The sequence below is a fragment of the Nyctibius grandis genome, chromosome 29, assembly GCF_013368605.1.
Source record: "Nyctibius grandis isolate bNycGra1 chromosome 29, bNycGra1.pri, whole genome shotgun sequence".
Lineage (NCBI taxonomy): Eukaryota > Metazoa > Chordata > Aves > Nyctibiiformes > Nyctibiidae > Nyctibius > Nyctibius grandis.
In genome coordinates this window covers 224,218-242,293 of record NC_090686.1, presented here as the reverse complement: position 1 = coordinate 242,293, position 18,076 = coordinate 224,218, and the positions used below count along the sequence as shown (strand labels likewise).

Below are 18,076 nucleotides of genomic sequence, written 5' to 3'. Positions count from 1 at the left end.
GTGCTTTTGGTGGCTTTGCCCTGCCAGATTTTGACCTGGTTTATCTCTGCTTATCAATTCTGTGCACTTCAGACCCGCTGCTCTCCTCCGATCGCTGCTTTCTGCGGCTCCTGCCGTCAATCCCTTTGCAATTCCTCCCTGCAGACTTCCTCCCGCTGCCCCCACTCCCCCTCCTGCCCGGGGTGGGCTCTCAGAAGCCTGCCTGCTCCTTCCCTCGGGCAGCTCCGCTGCTCTCAGATCCTTGGCCAGCCCTTCTGCAGCAGCTCCCGGTGGTTTTGTCCAGATGTTTTCCTCTCCGATGGGGTGAGGGATGTCCCAGCTGGCTTGGAGGGGTCATCAACCGACGGTGATGGCAGCCCAGCCCAGCTGCCCCACGCACGCTGCCTGCCCTCTCTCACCCAGTTTCTGTGTGTGCTCCTTTGCTGGGACCCCGGTGTCCTCCCGTTCCTCATCCCGGGTGTCCCAGCCCAGCCATCCCCACATTTCTGCAGGTTTTGGCCTGTATCCCATCACCATCGGGGCAGCGCGATGAGCCCCATCGGCTCTTCGCCAGGCCACAGAGACCAGTGTGGCTCACTGGTGGGGGACATGCTCCTGCCAGGACTCAGAAGTTTCCCGTTCCCCCTGCGTCCCCCCAGAGCCCCCAGCACGCTGCCGGCAAACCCCAACGGCCCCCACGGCCTGGCCCACCCCGACTCTCCCCGCACATGTTCCACCTGTGCCTCTCTCGGCTCGGGGTTCAGCGGCTCCCAGCCCCGGCGGTGCTGCCGGGTGACCCCGGCTCCATCCGCCATCCCGGGGGCTTTTCTGCCCCTTTTCCCTCTGCTCTGGAGCCGCGTGGTCCCTGCCAAAGCCTCGGGGGGGGGTCCCTGCCGAAGCCAACCCGGCCCCGCTGAGCCCCTCTGCTCCCCCCCCCAGGAGGCACGGAGCGGGCAGGGGGTCCCCGCTGGCGCTGGGGCCACCGCGGCCCCTCTCCCGGGCCACCTCCCGCCGCCAGCTCGGGGGGGCCGCGCACCCCCCAATCCCCGAGGGCCCGCTGCCGGCTCAGGGCTGCCGGGGGGGGTGGGGGCAGAAAGCACCTCGGGGACCCACGCGGGGGGTGTGCGGGGCTGCGGGGGCAGGAGCGGCGGGGCGGAGCGAGGAGGGGGGGGGGCAGCGGGGACGGGGCGGGAGGAGCGGGCGGTGTAGCGGTGGGGGCGGCGGGGCGGAGCGGGGCAGCGGGGATGGGCGGGCGGTGTAGCGGGGTGGGGGTGTGGTGGAACGGGGCCGGGCGGGGCGGGCGGTGTAGCGGGGGGGGGCAGCGGGGCGGAGCGGGGCGGTGGGGATGGGCGGGCGGTATTGAAGGGGGGGGCGGCGGGGCCGGGGGGGCGGTATAGAGGGGGGGGCGGTATAGAGGGGGGGGCGGTGGAACGGGGACGGGCGGTGTAACGGGGGGGCGGAGCGGGGCGGTGGAACGGGGCGGGCGGTGTAGCGGGGGGGGGGGGGTCAGTGGGGCGGAGCGGGGCGGTGGAAAGGGGCGGGCGGTGTATCGGGGGGGCCGGGCGGGCGGCGCAGCGGGGCCGGGGCGGGCGCGGCGCTCGGCAGCCGGTCGCGTCGCCGCTCGCCCTGCGCGGCCCCCGGGAGCGGCCGCGGTTGCGCCGCCGTGGCGAGGCGCGGGGGGGGGGGTCCCGGGATGTCCTCGTCGCCCGCGGAGGAGTGCCGCTCGCCCGTGGGGCTGGACTGCTGCAGCTGCTGCCTGGACCTGGCCAACCGGAGCGGGCTGGAGGAGGCGGCCGGCGGCGAGAACAACAACCTGGGCAGCCCCACGGTGAGCAGCTTCCGGCAGCTGCAGGAGCAGCTGGTCCGCCAGAACCTCAACACCGACAAGCTGAGCTCCATCATGCGCCAGGACTCGCTGGAGCCCGTCGTGCGGGACCCCTGCTACCTCTTCAACCAGGGCATCTGCAACAGGAACATCGACCAGACCCTGCTCTCCATCCTCCTGCTCTTCCACAGGTGGGTGTCACCGGCGGGCGCCGAGGGGGTGCCGGTGCCCCTGGAGCTGGACCCGGGCTGGCTGCGCGCTTGGGAGCTGGCGGTACGGGGTGAGACGTGGAGCCTGCAGCCCCCCAGGCTGGCAGGGGCACCTGTGTGACCCCGGGGCAGGGGCACCCGTGTGACCCTGGAGCTGGGTAGGGTGGCAGCCTTGGGGGTTTCTGGGTGGGGAGAAGCACGAGCGGCCGCGTGTGGCAGGGATCCCAGTCTGCCCGCCATGGGTGGTGCCAGCCCAGTCCCTGGGCGCAGGTCCGGTGGCTCTGCCCCGTGATGGCCAGCGGTGCCCCTCTGCTGGTGCCCCGTGCCTGTCCGGGCAGTGACAGCAGCCTCCAGCTGTGTGTCTTGGCCCCCGGACTCTGTGTTCATCTCCTTGGCTACATCTTACCCACACAGACATTGCCTGCAGGGGCATGGACAGTGCCCAGCGTCAAACGGGCATCGTCCTCTTAGTCCTGCGTGGAGAGGGGCAGCTTGTCACTTGGGAAACAGCTGTGCTGCCTCGAAAGCCACCTTTAGAGTTAGTGAGAAAGCGGGTAGGGAGCCCAAGAGTCCTGCTGCCAGGTCCTGCTCCTTCAGCAGCTTCCCTGTCTCTCCCTGGAGGAGACTGAGTGGAGACTGATTTGGCCTGGGTGACATTTCCCGTCCCTGGAAAGTGACTCTGCCCCTGACTGAGCTGCTCGCTCAGCTCAGAGCAGGCAGCTCTGGGATGGGGCAGCCTGCACCCAAGCAGCGGGACGTGCCCAGGACTGGCGTCATGCACTTGCCAGGGGCTGGGCTTCGCCCTGCCAGCGCTGGGGAAGGCAGGAGTGCGGGCTCCCCCCCTGCTCTGGCATCGCGGGCAGAGGAGGCCGAACGGGGGTCCCCGGGGCTGCCACCCGGCAGGGTCACCGGCCGATGAGGGGGTCCCCAGGGGCGTGGAGGGGACAGAGCTGTCTCAGGTCCTGCACTGGCACCTCCAGCTCTGCGATGGGCCTGGCCCTGGTGCCCAGCCACCATGGAGGGCTGGTGAGACAGCGGGGAGCAGCCTGTGCTGCGGGCTGGCAGGCCCGGGGCTCTCCGGCTCAGCCTCGGGAAAGCTGAGGTGGCCCAGGGGCTGCTGCAGGGAGCCGCAGGGTGGGAGCACCCCGAGCTGCCTGTGGCATCAGCAGGTGGGACGCATCTGCCCTCCCCGGGCTGAGGGGACACGTGGCCTGTCGGTGTGTATGTGGCAGGGCAAGCAGCAGCTCCGGGGCTCGCTCCTCCGCCGTGCGTGGGGCAGCGCGTGGATGGGCAGCGTGCGGGTGGGTGATGTGCGGGCAGGTAGCACGCAGCTGGGCAGCACAGGTGGGGCACGCTCGCAGACACCTCGCTGTCCCCTGCCCTCCCTGCACGTGCCCGTGGGCGTGCTGCTGGGCCGTGCACGGGCGTGCGAGGCGCCCGGCGCGGGGAGGCGGGTGGGCTCACACGTGGCTGCCCCACGCGTGCCAGCCACCCAGGCGGTGCGCGCATGCCTCCTCGCCCCAGCCAGCGTCTGGCGCTGAGCAGGCTGCTCCCCCCGAGCCCTCCTCGGCGGAGAGGCTCTTCCTGCACTTACATAACGCTGAGCTGCCGCTCAGGTGGGAAAGGAGGAGCCGGGACGCTGGCCAAGGCGCCCGGCACCCGCCCGGCTCCCGGCGGCACCGAGCAGCGAACCCACCCAGCCAGGTGGAAAACAGGAGCGAGAGATTTCCCTTCGCTGCAGGAGGCTGCAGCCAGTTGGCATCGAGGGGAAGCGAGACGCCGTCCCCAGCGCGGGCTGCCGGGGCTGGGGGTCAGAGCCAAGCACCCGGCTGCTCGCCTGGGGAAGGCGGTGGCAGTGCCCAGCGGTGTGGGCACAGCTTGCTGCTTTGAACTGGTCCGTGCTGGAGCAGGACCCACGGTGCTCCTGGTGAGAACCGGGCCGCTCTGCTGAGGTAGGGAGCGAGCGGAGGTGCCAGGCGACGGGGGTTTGTTCCCCTCGGTGCCCCTCGCTGCAGCACCCACGCCTGTCCTCCATACCCTGGCGTGGGTTGTGTCCCGAGAGGCTCTGGGTGTTCCTGTCCATGACAGGCTGTGCCATGGCGTGGTGCAGAGCTGTGGTGTCCCTCCATTGCACCCTGCTCCCAGGCAGGGTCTGGAGGCTGCTTGGGAGATCCCCCTTCCCCCCTGGGTGGCACGGCGTGGGGGAGCTGGGGGGCACGGCCCCGGGCACTGGGGGCAGGTGTGCCCACACCTGTGTTTGCTGTTGTTTTGCTCCAGCCTGAACTTTCTCCTCCTGGGGAACGAGCCAAGATACCCACGAGGTGATAGCACACAAAGCAGGGGATTGTGGGTGCCAGAGGAACACCCCGATAACAGGCCTGATAAGGGCACCCTTGCTGCTGGCACTGTGGAACCCGAGCAGGTTTGTGCCCCTTGTTTTAGCTGATGTGCTCCTACACCAGCACGGGAGGAGGGGGAGGTCGCGTGGATGCACACACTCGTGCGTGGCCTGAGTCCAGCGTGGCACGGGAGGACCAAGCAGCTGCATCTGGAGCGCGGGTCTGGCTCTGGGGCTGCTGGAGACAGTTCAGCCCGTGCTGGGTCTGCACGTCAGGGTCAGATCGGTGCTGGGGGTATCGGACAACATTCAGCGTTTCCAGCCTGTCTCTGGGGGTTTGCCCTGGCTGGGAGGTCCCTGCCAGGCTCTCCGTGCTCTTTGCTCGCTGCAGGGATGCTGGGAGGGATGCACGAGGGAGGGATGCTCTGGACCAAGTGCTGACAGGGCTGACACTCCTGCAGGAAGCCCTCCTGCTCGGGGAGTGCGTGGGATCCTGTGCAAAAAGGGGGCATTGTGAACTGCTCTCCAAGGAGACCTGGGCAGTGCCAAGGGGCCAAGCTCGCACGGAAGCACCAGGTATAGGGAGGCCAGCTGCCACCGTGCTGGCTGAGTGACACAGCCCCCCGCAGATGCTGGCGCTGGGGGCAGAAAGGTCTCTGCCATCCCTCCACAATGTCAGCGTTATCCCAGGGTTGCTCATCCAAGACCCTTCCAAGACCCAGGCAACGAGACTGACCAAGCGTGGGGATGGGTAGAGCAGCCCCGTGACCGTGTGGCACCTTTCCTGGGGCTGGGGGGCTGCGGGGAGCTGGCGGTGTGGGAGGGGGTCAGAGCAGCACCCTCCCGGGTGTGTGATTCAAGCAGGGCCCCGCCTGGCTCTGGGATGGGGAGAGGAGATATGTGCCAACCTGCTCGCCCACACCGACCAGCCCGTGCCAGCGCTCCCTGCCCAGCCCTCCTGGGTAAGGTCGGGCAGCCTGGCCAGCCTGCGATGGGCGGCGGGGGCACGTCCCTGCCCAGCCAGACCCTCCCCGGGCACTGCGGGACCTGCTGCTCCGCGGAACAGGGTGGGCAGTGACCCACCCCTGGGTCTGAGCCCTGGAGGGGCTGGGCGCTGCCTTCCCCCAGGTCCTGGGCAGGCCGAGGGCATGGCAGGGAGGCCGGGAGCTGCGGGAAGGGGGGATCGGGGTGGGGGAAGCCGGGCAGGACCACCATCCCCACTGTGGGGTCAGGCCGGCGAGCAGGAGCTGCCCAGGCGGAGGTGCCAGGGTGGCATCTGTGGCACGGCACCGTCTGTGCCCGTCTGTCGGGTGTCACTTTGCAACAGCGATGGAGGAGGAGGAGATGGAGCCAGGGCGTAAAGGGCATCGCGGGCGGCGGGGCCGGGGAGCGCATTCCTGCCGGCCGAGTGGGCTGGAGCAACAAGGAGGCATTGAGGGGCGAGGGGCCGTGAGAGAGGGGTGGGCGTGGGAGCGGGCAGCCGAGCCCCGGCCCCGCGGGGCAGCACTGCCCGGGGAGGGCTCTGAGCCACCCTCCCGCTCGGGACCAGCGCCCCGGGTGTTTGCTCTGCTCTCGTGGGACGGGGCTGCACGTGGCCTGGCCCGTGTCCCGCAGCGTGGCTGGCCCAGCCCTGCAGACCGGCGCGGTGCTGGGAGCTCTCGCTGCGGCAGCGGGAGCCTTAGCCCCGGGGGGCAGCTGACCTCGGCGTGCCCAAGTCCTCCCATCGCCCGGGAGATGCCAGGCTGCTGTGCCCGCCTTGGCTTCCATCGCGGGACCCCACGAGACCCCCGCCCGGGACCCAGCAGGCTTCAGGGCGACGTCCCCGCAGGCCGGGCTTGCGGGGGCTCGTGGCCGGGGCTCGTCTGTGGCACAGCGTGCTTGGCACGGCTCGGCACGGCTCGGCAGGGCTGGTGGCGGCGTGTGCCACACTGTGCCCGTCCCTGCCTGCGTCTGCGAGACCCACCTCCCTCCAGCCAGGAGATTCCCCAACGTGCCCTGCAGCACTGGAGAGTCCTGCTCAGCACCTCCAGCCCCTGAGGATGGATCCATCTGCCCCTGGCCACATGGCTACAGCCAAGGGGGCTGGCACGGCTGAGCTCAAGGCTAGTGATGCCAACGCCAGCTGCGCAGGCACCTCAGCCTCCTGCGGGTGCTCAGGCGCTGCCTTTCACAGGGGAAGCCTTTCACAGCCTGGCCGGCATGGCAGCTCCCACCGGGCACACGGCGCAGCCGTGGGTGCCATGGGCAAGGCCTTTGCGGGCACGCCGTGCCCCAGTGTGCTCCTCTGTGCTGGGACCCCGTGCCGCCTCCCAGCTGCCTCCCAGCGCGGAGAGGGTTAAAGCCGGCCCTGTAGCATGGGGGGCACCATGACCTGCGTGGGACGGGGGCTCAGGGCGCTTGTTGCAGAGCCTGGCAGCTGTGTGTGGGCACAGGGGACGTGACGGCGGCATGTGTGTGCACACCGTAAGGTGGCTGCCAAGGGAGGGGGGTTCCAGGCGGATCCTGCCCTTGGGAAGCGACAGAGACCCCGTTTGTGGAGGGGAGAGGATACCCGGGGGTGTGGGGGGGGGCAAGGTCTGGAGGGGCATTAAAGGCTGCAGCCTGTCCAGCTTTGCCAGCGAGCGCTGGGTTATATTTATCCAGGTGCCACACATGGCTGGCTTGGGGACAGGAGTTCGTCATCCTCTGTCTATGCTTAGACAGACGGAGACATTTGAGGGGCTTTTGCTGCACAATGACTCCGGGGGCAGAGCAGAAGCCCTGAGCGCCCCCTGCCCAGCTGACCCCCTGGCCCCGGGGGCTCGCAGCCCTGGCCAGCTGGGCAGCGGGGTGGCTGATGCCACGGGGCAGGACAAGGCGTGGAGCGAGCCCACCCTGGTGATCCCAGAGCAGGACTGCTCTGGGCAGTTTGGAGGCAGGGGACGGTCTCAGGTTGTCCCCAAGGGTTGGCACGAGCCGGGTGATGGCTGGCACACGGGGAGCCACGGCAGCGCCGCAGGTATGCGTCCCGCTGACAGCTTATTGTCTTTCGTGTTGTTATTGCTCTGAAATGTCAGCGGGGGACGGGCTCTAACGCAGCGTCCCCGCTCCGAGATGCCCAGGATTCTTCGCAAAGGCCAGGCGGGGTATTAATAACGGGCTGTGCTGGCACCGCGCGGCCCCGCCGCGTCCCGGCCTGACCTCCTGCGGGCGCTGGCTCGTGGCTCCCAGCCCCCCCCAGCTTGTGCCTGGCCGGGCTCCGCACCCCGCCACGGGGACGGGGCTGGGGGGTGCTGGGCTCCGCCCGAGCACCCCCACGGGGCCAGGCAGGAGAGCGCGCGGGCACCTCTGAACGGGGAAGGATGGAGGGGTGTCCTTGGCCGTGGTTCGCTCTGGGCTGGCACAGCAGCGTGTGGTCGCACAGGGTGCTGACGCGCTGCTCTCTCGCAGCTTCCCAGCCTCTGCCCTCTCGTTATGTAACGAGCTGCTCCCCAATTAGCGAGCCGGGCGCTCCCGCACGCCGCGGGGCAGCAGCTGCCAGCACCGAGCTGCCTCTGGAGCGCCCGTGCCAGCCTGCGGAGGGGACGGGCATTTCTCTGGGCGGGTGCTGGAGGCCTTGGGGTTCCTCTCTCGGGCTGGGGATCTCCAGAGAAGCCGGCTCTGTGCCAGAGAGGGCCTCGGGGAGGGCAGAGCCCGGGCTGGCAGCCCCCCGCCCACCGGCAGCCCCCTGCCCGCCGCGCTCGGGGGCTGCAGGACACTGCGTGTCCCTGGTGCTGCGGGGGGTCCCTTCAGCATCACGGCCACCTCCGTTCTGTCCCCGGTACCCCAAAACCGGGCCGGAGGAGGGCAGCCAGGGTCTGGGGGTGATCCAGCCCGAGGGGATACAGGGGGCTACGGGGCGAGGACAGGCGTGACGTTCACAGGCTGGCAGGAGCCCTGCGGGGCAGGGCATGGCCACCAAGGGAGGTGACAACACGGGGTTCAGTTACGGGACTCCACCCCGCAGGGCCCGTGGGTGTGAAGTGCTTGCTCTGCGGACAGATTTGTGGGTGACAGCTCTGCCCTGGGGCTGGGCGTCCCTGCCAGGGGCTGGCCCTGCTCCCCCCGCTGCAGCCGTGCCATGCCGTGGGAATGCCACGGGGGTTTTGCAGGGCTGTGCCATCCCTGACGCCTTCCCCCCACGTGCTGTGGCCGTGGGACCCCGCAGGGGCTGGGCGGGCGCAGGGGGCAGCGGGGGGCTGGTGTGGACAAACACAGATCAGCCTTTTTCCCTCTTCCCCTCCTGCCCCAGCACGCCTGGGGACGCCGTGGCCTCGGTACAGCACCGCAGGGAGGGCTGTGCCGGAGCCGGGGCATCTCTGACCCCCTCCTCGCACCACTGCCGGGGCACACGGGAGGGAGAGGGGGGCCGGTGACAAAGTTAGAGCAAGAAAAAATTGCAGCTCTCAGCAGGCCGGCTCGGGGTGTGCGCTCGCACGCCAGCAAACACAGAACTGGGAGTACAGCCAAGCGCCTTTATCAGAGGAAGCAGCCCAGCAGCTGGACGGGGGAGCCTGCCAGGGTCCCTCCTCCGCCCGCGCCGCCGCCAGCCCAGCGGGGCGGAGGAGTCCCCGCGCCCCGGCCCCTGCCTGCGCCCCAATCCCTGCCCGCGCCCCGTCCCCTGCCTGCGCCCCAATCCCTGCCCGTGCCCCATCCCCTGCCTGTACCCCAATCCCTGCCCGCGCCCCAATCCCTGCCCGCGCCCCAATCCCTGCCCGCGCCCCGTCCCCTGCCTGCGCCCCAATCCCTGCCTGTGCCCCAATCCCTGCCTGTGCCCCAATCCCTGCCCGTGCCCCATCCCCTGCCCATACCCCAATCCCTGCCCGTACCCCAATCCCTGCCTGTGCCCCATCCCCTGCCCGTGCCCCATCCCCTGCCCATACCCCAATCCCTGCCCGTGCCCCGCTGCCAGCGGAGGGTCAGCCCTGTCCCCTGCCCACGGCCCCGGCACTCCGCAGGTCCCCGCCGCCCGCAGGAGCTTGCTCTGCCTCTGGTCAGTGATGGAGGGAGGGGAGGACAGGTCCCCCATCGGCCATCCCCGATTGCAAACCCTCCCTGGGCTTCCCCAGCATCGCAAAGGCCGTGACCGCCCTGCGCAGCTCTCCCCCCTTGCTGTGGTGTCCCCAAGCCCTGGGACTGGGACTAGGTCCAGCCAGGCCAGCAGCACGGGCTCTGCAGGCAGGGTCTTGCCTTACGGACGTGCCCAGGAGGGGTTGCCCTCTGCTCTGGAGCAGCACGTGCTGGGTTGGGGGGTTTATGAGCCCTCCAAGGCCTTGGTGGGCACGAACCAGGTTCCCACATCACAGGGCTCCTGGTTGCAAGGGGCTGCCGCAGGTCCCGCACAGCCCCTGAAGGCACCGGCTGAGCTGGGGGTGAGCCAGGTCCGCAGTAAACACCTCGGCCAGGACACCTTCAGGGTGGGGAAGCCAAGAGCTGGCCAAGAGCTGGCGTGGCCCCGCAGCCCTCGGGACCGGCCCCCAGCCCCCCACGAGCGCTTGGGGACGCAGGGAGTGGGACAGCAGGTGACACAGCTGCCTGCTTGCCCCTGGGCAGCCCCCGGGCGTCACCCCTCCCTCCCCCGCAGCAGGAGAGGGCTGTGGGGCGAGACGGGGGCTCCGCAGACCTGTCCCCCACCCAGCCCTTCCCACCACGGGCTCCCGCGAGCCCCAGCCATCACTGATGCCCCCGGCTACCCCTGGGCACGGCTGGCCCTGGCGCTGGCATCCCCGGTCCCCTTGGCCGGCACGGCCACGGCTGCAGGATTTCAGGAGGTGAAAGGCAGCGTTTTCTTAGCCGCGTGTTTGCGAGCAGTGGCTTTTCCTCTGCCCTTCTGCTCTGACCCCTTGAGCTGGAGCTCTGGCTCTGCGGAGCGGCCTGGGCAGCTTTGGCTCTGCGCCTTTCCCGTCTCGCTCTCCGGTGTCTCCGAGGCCAGGCCATAAACATTTCCCACGCCTCGGGCCCTCTGGAGCGCCTTCCTCCCATTGAGCGGAGGCCTTGGGAGAGGGAAAGGCAGGAACGCTGCCGCGGAGCAGCGAGGAAGGCCTGGAGCTGGGGGAGAGCAGGGGCTGGGGAGCCAGGACCGGCAGCTGATGGGGCGAGGGCATCCTCTGGTGTGTGGCACCACAGAGCCTGGCACGGGTTCGGCGCACGAGGCCTGGTGCAGCAGCACATCTTGTCCCTGGGGCCACGGGATGGGGCTGCATCCCCTGACCCACAACACGGTGTGGGTGTGGGGTGCCGGGAGGCGAGAGGGACGATCCCATCGGCTGCAGCCCAGCCATGTTCGTTCGTGCCTCTGCGGGGTTGTCCCTAAACGTCACCTCGGCCATCGGGGCTGACATCGCCCGGCCGGGGCACAGGCTGTGTGTGGCTGCCTGAGGGGCTGCTCATAGCTTTGGGGTACCCTGCGGGGCCGTTGCTGGGGGTGCCAGCAGCAAGCGCCTGGTTTCACCACCTCTCCTAGCTGCTCGATGACAGCCACGGGGTTTTTTTTTCCCCCAGAGAGCGCAGCAATTAGTGTCACAATTACGCTCTATCGCGGCTGCTGTTATTGTTCCCAAAATAACCACAGGCACGAGCCGGAGCCCTGCCTGCCGAACCTCCCAGAGCTGCACACATGAGGCAAGAGCTGCCGTGCTGCTGCCCCTCTCGCCCAGCCTGCTCCAAGGCGCCCGTCTCCGTGGCCTCTGGTGCCGCAGGGCAGCAGCAAGTCCATGGTGCCCTGCTCTTCAGGAGGAGCAAGGAGGGACGATGCCCACCCTGCTCTGCAGGCCCCGGAGGAGCGGGAGAGGGGCGGTGGGAGAGGAAGCAGATCCCAGCATCCCTGCTGGTGTGGGGCCAGCAGCCCGGCAAGGCTGTGGGCCGGGGCCAGCAGGGCTGGGAAAGGGCCCCCCACCGCTCGGGACGCAGCTGGAGCCCCACGCAGGACCCTGCTGCTGCGGGAGGCGTTTGGATGGGCAGCGGCTCCTGCGCGGGTCCCTGGGGAGAGCCAAGCACAAGCCAGGGTCCGGCAGAGAGCGGGGGGCTGCTGCTCCCACCTCCACGATGCCAGCTGGGCTGGGGGTGCCCCCCCCTGCACCGCGTGTGCGGGCACGGGGGGGGGTGCGTGTGCGTGAGCCGTGAGTCAGGGCGAGGAGGGGGTGTGCAGGGGCAGCACTGCAGCACGTGCGGGAGGCATTGGCACACAGGAGGGGCGTGGGGTGGGGTGTGCGTGCACACGCACGTGTGCGTGTGGGATGCACGAGCGTGTGCGTGCAGGCAGGGTGTGCATCTGTGGGCAGGGGCCGTGCCCGCGTGGGCTAGAAAATGCCCCTGTACGTGCAAGGAGCGTGAGCAAGTCTGCGGGGGTCTGCCCGTGTGTGCCTGCGTGAGCAGGGTGTGTGTGCCTGCGTGTGCCTGCGTGTGCCTGTGTGTGCAGGTTGTGTGTGCCCACGTGTGCCTGTGTGTGCCTGCGTGTGCCCGCGTGTGCCTGTGTGTACCTGCGTGTGCCTGCGTGTGCCTGCGTGTGCAGGGCGTGTGTGCGTGTGTGCACACACGACTTGCACGGGCTGCAAGGGGTGCCCGTGTTCGCGTGCACCCCACGCCCATGCAGGTGCCTGCAGCAGAAGCCCCGTGCCCCAGCGGGTGTGCGGGCGAGGGGCTGCCGGGGGTGGGCTGCATCCCCACAGAGGGGGGACCTGCCGAGAGGGGGCTGGGCCGGGGCTGGGGGTGCTGCAGCACGGGAGGTGGGGAGCTGGGGAAACTGAGGCACGGCTGCCAGGGCTAGGGGCAGCTGGTGTCTGCCCACCCCTTCTCCCTGCTGCTGCCCACCCCTCTGCAGGAGACAGCACAACCGTGGGTGGGAAAATGCCTCTCCCCTGCTCCCCTGAGCTGCGAGGTCGAACCAAGCCACGGGACCCCAGCGTGGGTGGCCTGGGCTTGTCCTGGCCAGGGGACAGAGCTGTGCCCGTGTACGGGGGCTGCCACCCTGCCCACCGCCAGCTGCCCGGGGACAAGTGCACACAGGGTGCCTTTCATCTGCCCGTGGAGGGGGACAGTGCCCGCGCCGCGCTCGGCACCGGCGAGGCTCGGGGTGGCTCGGGCTGACACGCTGGCCCACTGGCCACTGAAAGGGCCGATTGAGCGCGGCTGAGGTCATGCGCCCGGCGTGTTTACCCCATGGCCGTGGCCCCGGGATGCGGCTGGCACCCGGGCTGTCCCTGCCACCCCACGGGCCCGGGGACGCGGCTGCGGGCAGAGCGAGCATCGCTGCCAGGGGAGCGGAGGGCTGGAGAGGGGTCCGCGCGCCGGCATGGCCTTCCAGCCGCCGTACTCCCCGAGCCTCTTCAGGAGGAGGGACTGGTGAGTAGGGCCTGGCTGCGGGCAGGGCGGGGGGACACGCGCCAGCCCCGGGGCTTGCGGGGGGACAAGCCCGTGCCTGCTCTCTGCAGTGCCAGCCCCCCTGCTCGGCCCCTGCCCAGCGGCTTGGCGTGGGCCAGGCTGGTGCCAGCACGGGTGGATGAGCACCATCCCCCGCAGACAGAGAGACGAAGGGGTCCCACACGTGTGCTCTGGGGAGAAGGACCCCTCCCATGCGCAGTCCCCACCAGGGAGGAGAAGGTGCTTTCTCGCATCCCCACATCAAACCTGTGGGTCTGGGGGCACCTGCGCGTGCCCGGGCAGCACAGTGTCCCAGGCAGGGTGCCTGTGTCCTTCGCCGCTCCAGACACCGGGTCCTCATCCTGCCCTGGGAAGTGGGGGGGTGATTTTCTGGGGAGCAAGCTGGCAGGGACCTGCTCTAAGCAGCAGCCATGCTGCACTGTGCCTCAGTTTCCCTTTCTGACAGGGAAGCTCCGCCCACCCTCGGCCCTTTCCCTGAGGAAGAAGCACGGCAGCACACCTGCCAGTTGGGGGGTCTTTGGGGCGCTTCCCGTGCTGGCACCCTCCAGCCAGGTGCCGGGCACCTTCAGCACCCCCTGGGTCAGGGGATTTGGGGTCCTGTGCAGCATCTCTGGGGTGCAGGAGCCCCTGCCAGCGCTTTCTCGGACGCTGCGCCATGGCACGGGCTCTCTCGCGGGGTCTCGTTCAGCATCAGCACCCGCCCTGGCTGCGAAGGACGAGCCCAGCGGCGTCGGTGGCAGTGGCATCAGCGGGGCGACCGCCCGGGTGCTGAGCAAAGTCCCGCCGCATCCCGGTCCAGAGGTCAGCCCTGGAGCTGGCGGGGCAGCCCGGGAGGGCAACCGAGCGCGGGGGGAGCACCGCCGCGGTGGGCAACGCCAGCCCCAGCACCCCCGTGCTGCTGGGGGCGTTTGGGGGGGCCTTGCCTGCGCCCCACGGAGGAGACACGCTTGCTCTGTGTGCGAGTCTCTCTGTGGGTGCGGTGGGGGAACCGGCGTGACCCCGGCGCTTGCACACGCGTGTGCACGGGGGGGACGCCGCCCCGCGCCCACACCGCGCAGACCTGGCCCCCGGCTGCGCACCCCCAGCATTCCCCCAGCACCCCGGGGCGCCCCAGTCCCCACCCCGCCCGGATCGGGCCCCCCCTCCCCTGCAGTGCCGGCCCCGGCCGCGGAGCGGCGGCCCCCCCCCGGCCCGAGCGCGGCCCCGGAGCCCCGGGGGGGTCACGTCGGGGCGGGCGGGGCGACGGCGGCCCCGGGCTTGTTTTGCGCCGCGTTTTCCCCCCCACAGCTGAACCCCCGTCCCGGCTGTGTGCGGGGAGCGCAGGGAGGGGATCCCGAGGCGGGGGGGCTGCGGCGGAGTGTGCGGGGCCGGGAGGTGCCAGGGCCGGGCGGGCTGGCAGGGCTCTGGGTGTCCAGATTAGGGGTGGAGCGTCGCGAGGACACAATACTGGGGGGCAGGGGTCCTGCACTGGGAGGGGGCCGTGCTCTGCTGGGGTGCAACGGGGAGGCGCAGGGGTGCGGCAGTGGGGTGCAGGGGTGCGGTGCAGGGGTGCAGTACCAGGGGGTCGCGGTGCCGTGCGGGGGTGCCGTGCCGGGGACCGAGGCGCAGCACCGGGGCCATCCCGGGTGCGGCGCTGTGGGGCGACGGGCGGCCCCGGGCCCGCTGGCACCGCCCGACGGGGCGGACCCCGCCTATATAAGCGGGGGTGGCGGGGGGGGCACCCGCAGTGCGTCCTGCTCGTCCCGTCTGGCCGCGTAGCTCGCCGCAGCCGTAGCCATGAGCACCGGCATGTACCAGTCCCCCATGGAGGTGGCTGTCTACCAGCTCCACAACTTCTCCATCTCCTTCTTCTCCTCCCTGCTTGGGGGGGACGTGGTCTCCGTGAAGCTCGACAACAGGTACGGGTGGCCCCGGTACCGGCCGCGCTCCGCCTCGCTGGGTTGCTGCTGGGGGGGCCGGGTGCGTTGCCCCCCGGTGAAGGGGCGTCTCGGTGCCCCGGAGAGCCCGCGGCGTTGCCCCCGCTCAGGGCGGGTCCGGGTGCATTGTTGCTCCGGGGGGACACACCGGTGTGTTGGCCCCCAGCGAAGGGGGAAGCCCTGGGGAGCTGCAGCCTGGGGTCGGGCCGTGCCTGGATCCCGCGGGGAAGGGGGTGCTCGGGGCTCGCTGCTCACGCTCTGCCCCCCGCTCTCTTCCAGTGCCTCCGGAGCCAGCGTGGTGGCCATCGACAACAAGATCGAGCAGGCAATGGTGAGCCGCAGCGCTACCCCCCCCCCGCACACCTCGCTCCGGGGCCCCCCGGGTGCTCTTGCCCGGAGGGGGGTCCCCACTCCCCGGGTGGGTGCTCTGGCCGGAGGGGGGTCCCTGCTCCCCAGCCTGTTGCTGGGCAGAGCAGCTCCTTTGTCTGCCTGCCGCAGCTGGCTGAGCTCATTGGCTCCGGCAGCGCCGCAGTGCGCAGGGAGCCCGGCGAGGGGGGGACCTGGGAGGGACCCTCCGGGGATGTGGGGGTGACCCAGCCAGGTCCCAGGGGTGATAGGGGACCGCAGCCTGCCAGACCCCCGAATGGGGTGGGGGGGAGCTGGAGCGTGCCTCTGGAGGCAGCGTGAGCTGGGGGGACTGGAGGGACGCTGTGGGTGCTGGCCTGGGGGGGCTACGCTGGGTGAGCACCGAGCCCTGGCCTGGGTGCCAAGGGTGGCATGGGGAGGGACAGCCTTTGGGAAAGGCCCTTGTGGCACTTGGAGAGTGGCTGGGGCAGAGCTTTGTGGGGCAGGGTAGGAGCAACCCCAGGGCATAACCATCAAGTGATCAGTCTCTTTGATGGTCTTTTGCAGGATCTTGTGAAAAATCACCTGATGTACGCGGTGCGGGAGGAGGTGGAGGTCCTGAAAGAGCAGATCAAAGAACTGTTGGAGAAAAACTCCCAGCTGGAGCGTGAAAACAGCCTCCTGAAGACCCTCGCCAGCCCCGAGCAGCTGGAGAAGTTCCAGTCCCGGCTCCCCACGGAGGTGCTGTGCCCGGAGGAGCAGAGCCCGGGGGCGGCCGCCCCGGCCCAGCACTCGGGGGGCTCTGCGGTGTAAGGTGGCTCTGTCCTCGGGGTGGGCAGAGCCACAGAACTCTTTCTACTTAATCTCCTGCAAAATCGTTTCCACCTTCATCTCACACGAAGGACTGCCAGACCCCGGCGCTGAGCCGTGCTCCCCGGGCAACCCCGGCCAGCCAGCAGAGCAAGCGGCTGCGTCCGGCACGAGGATGCTCTTCTGCGAGGGAGACGCAGGCAGCTGAGCCCTCCCCATCCAACCCGCCCTGTGCCAGGAGTAAATCTGCAGGCTGCCCATCCCGGGCTCTGCTGGGACCTGGGCGTCCGTGGCACCCCGGCAGTGCCAGGCGGCCTCTGGCACCCTAAGGGAAGCCCACGGCTGAAGGAGTGCACGCCGAGCCCCGTGCCTTTGCTGCGCTGTGCGGGGGGGTCTCTGGCCAAGCCTGACGTTGGAGGAAGACCGTGGTTTAGTGCAATGCAGATTTGTCCCGCTCGCCGCCCGGGAGCGCGCTGGAACCCAGACCGGAGCGGCACCGCGGTGGCGGTTGCGGCGTAGTGCATGGCTGTACGCACACCAGTGTGGGGATTACAAGGAAAAAAAGCTTGTTTATTAGTTTGGGCGTCTTCTGTAGCCATGTCTGTGTGTAAGCACGCGAGCGAGCGGTGCCCACGAGGCCGTGGGTGCCCTGCTCTGGGCCAGCCGTGCCCGTCTCTGTGCAGCTGGGGGATTCGAGGCAAGACTGGAACGGCGAGTGGCTGCGGCTGGGTGGCCAGCACTGCCAGCGGCCCCGGGGAGGGACGGATTCACCCTCCCTGGCACCCACCGTGACGGAGCTTTGCGGCAGCGCTGGCAGGATCCGGGCTGGCCGCTGGGCAGGGCCACGACAGGGGCTGTTCTCCAGCCCGCTGGGGTGGGGGGAGCCGGCCTGTGCTCGGGGCTCCCCCCCGTCCCCGGCCAGCTCTCTGGGAAGTGACGGGATGTCCCTTGGGACGTCGGAAGCGGTGATACAGTTGTGTAAATCTAGGCAGAAATGGCAATAAACTCTACTTTTTGTATAAACCTGCGCCCCAAGCTGCGTGTCTGTGGCTGGGATGGGGGTTGAGCCAAGATGGGATTTCGGAGATGTGAGCAGGCAGCCCCTTCCTGGTGGGGGGGTGAGGTAGGGAAAGGGGCCCTGAGCCTGCAGGTCCTTGTGCCTGTGCCTGGGGGGGTGCAGGGGGAGCAAGCAGGGAGGAGGCTCTTCCCAGGCTGTGCGGGGCTGCATGCGCCCCCAGCCCAGCTCTGCTCATCCTCTCTCCTCTGGTTTTGTTCTGTTGCTTCTCACAGACATCATTGATCTATTTTGGGTTGGTTTTTTTTTTGAGCCATGTTGGAACACAGTGTGAGGGTCAGAGGATGGGCCAGCCTTGGGTTTGACCCCATGGGCAGGGGGGAGAGGGCAAAAAAAACAACCACCCTCCATCTCTGGGTATGCTGGGTGGCTACGACGTTTGGGTGAGGGTTAAAGGCTGGTGGGTGCCAGGAGGCGTGTGAGCTGGCAGGATGGCTGAAGCTAGGGGCAGCAGCCTCCCCTGGGGTTTTATACCCTGGGCACGACTCCTGGGCCAGCTGGAGACACCCCCAACCCAGGGAAGGGGGCCAGCAGTGGCCCGGGGTAGGTGGTAGGTGGCCATACCCTGCGTTGCCAGCAGCACTGCTTGCGGTCTCTGCCGCAGCGCGGTGTGAGTCACGGCGCGCCCGGCGCTGAGGACGGTTGGCTCCCTGGAAACGCCGCGTAAACAGCAAAACACAGGCCACGGGGGCTCGAAACCGCTACGGCTGCCTGTCCCCTCCCCGCCCCGCCAGCCCCAGGGCTGGGGCCCCGCCGCAGCCCCGCGCAGGCAGCCCCGGCACTAGTGCAGGGCTCAGCGTGTGCCTGGAGCGCGCAAGTGCCACGCGTGTGATTGCTGTCCCCGCTGGGTGCACGCGTGTGCAGCAGGGCCAGGCACCCCCGTACCGTGTGTACGCGCATCCCTCGCACACGCAGGCGCTGCAGCGAGCTGGGGGCACGCACGCAGCCCACCCCCAGTGCTGCCCGGGCCTCTCCAGGCAGGGCTGTCCCCGGGGCAATGGGGCACCAGCTGTGTTTGCACTGGCCCCACACTACGGGGGTGTTGGGGCTTCTGGGGAACTGTCTGCCCGTCCTTCTGCACCCCTCCGCCCGGGGAAGGGCTGGGCTGCAGCGATGGGCTCTCTACCTCACACCCAGGCTGCATTCGAGGGATGCAGTGATGGTGTTTGGAGCCCTGTTTGC

At 69.6% G+C, this 18,076-nt stretch overlaps 2 protein-coding genes across 3 annotated transcripts; both read left to right on the top strand.

Annotated features, from left to right (window-relative positions):
• Positions 1-1,586: 1,586 nt before the first annotated feature.
• On the top strand, positions 1,587-16,842 carry TSC22D3 (TSC22 domain family member 3). Of its 2 annotated transcripts, none has more exons than XM_068419777.1 (3): positions 1,587-1,995; positions 14,944-14,995; positions 15,577-16,842. In XM_068419777.1, the coding sequence occupies exons 1-3, from the start codon at positions 1,673-1,675 to the stop codon at positions 15,820-15,822; spliced, it is 621 nt and encodes a 206-aa protein (XP_068275878.1). In that variant the 5' UTR covers positions 1,587-1,672; the 3' UTR covers positions 15,823-16,842. The 2 variants fall into 2 exon arrangements, with proteins under 2 accessions (XP_068275878.1, XP_068275879.1); XM_068419778.1 differs by lacking the exon at positions 1,587-1,995 and adding an exon at positions 14,384-14,646.
• On the top strand, positions 8,505-12,045 carry LOC137674544 (tetra-peptide repeat homeobox protein 1-like; the record flags this gene model as incomplete). The annotated part of the gene is made up of 1 exon (XM_068419993.1): positions 8,505-12,045. A coding segment is annotated over one exon (951 nt), but the record flags the coding sequence as incomplete, so codon positions are not given.
• Positions 16,843-18,076: the final 1,234 nt, after the last annotated feature.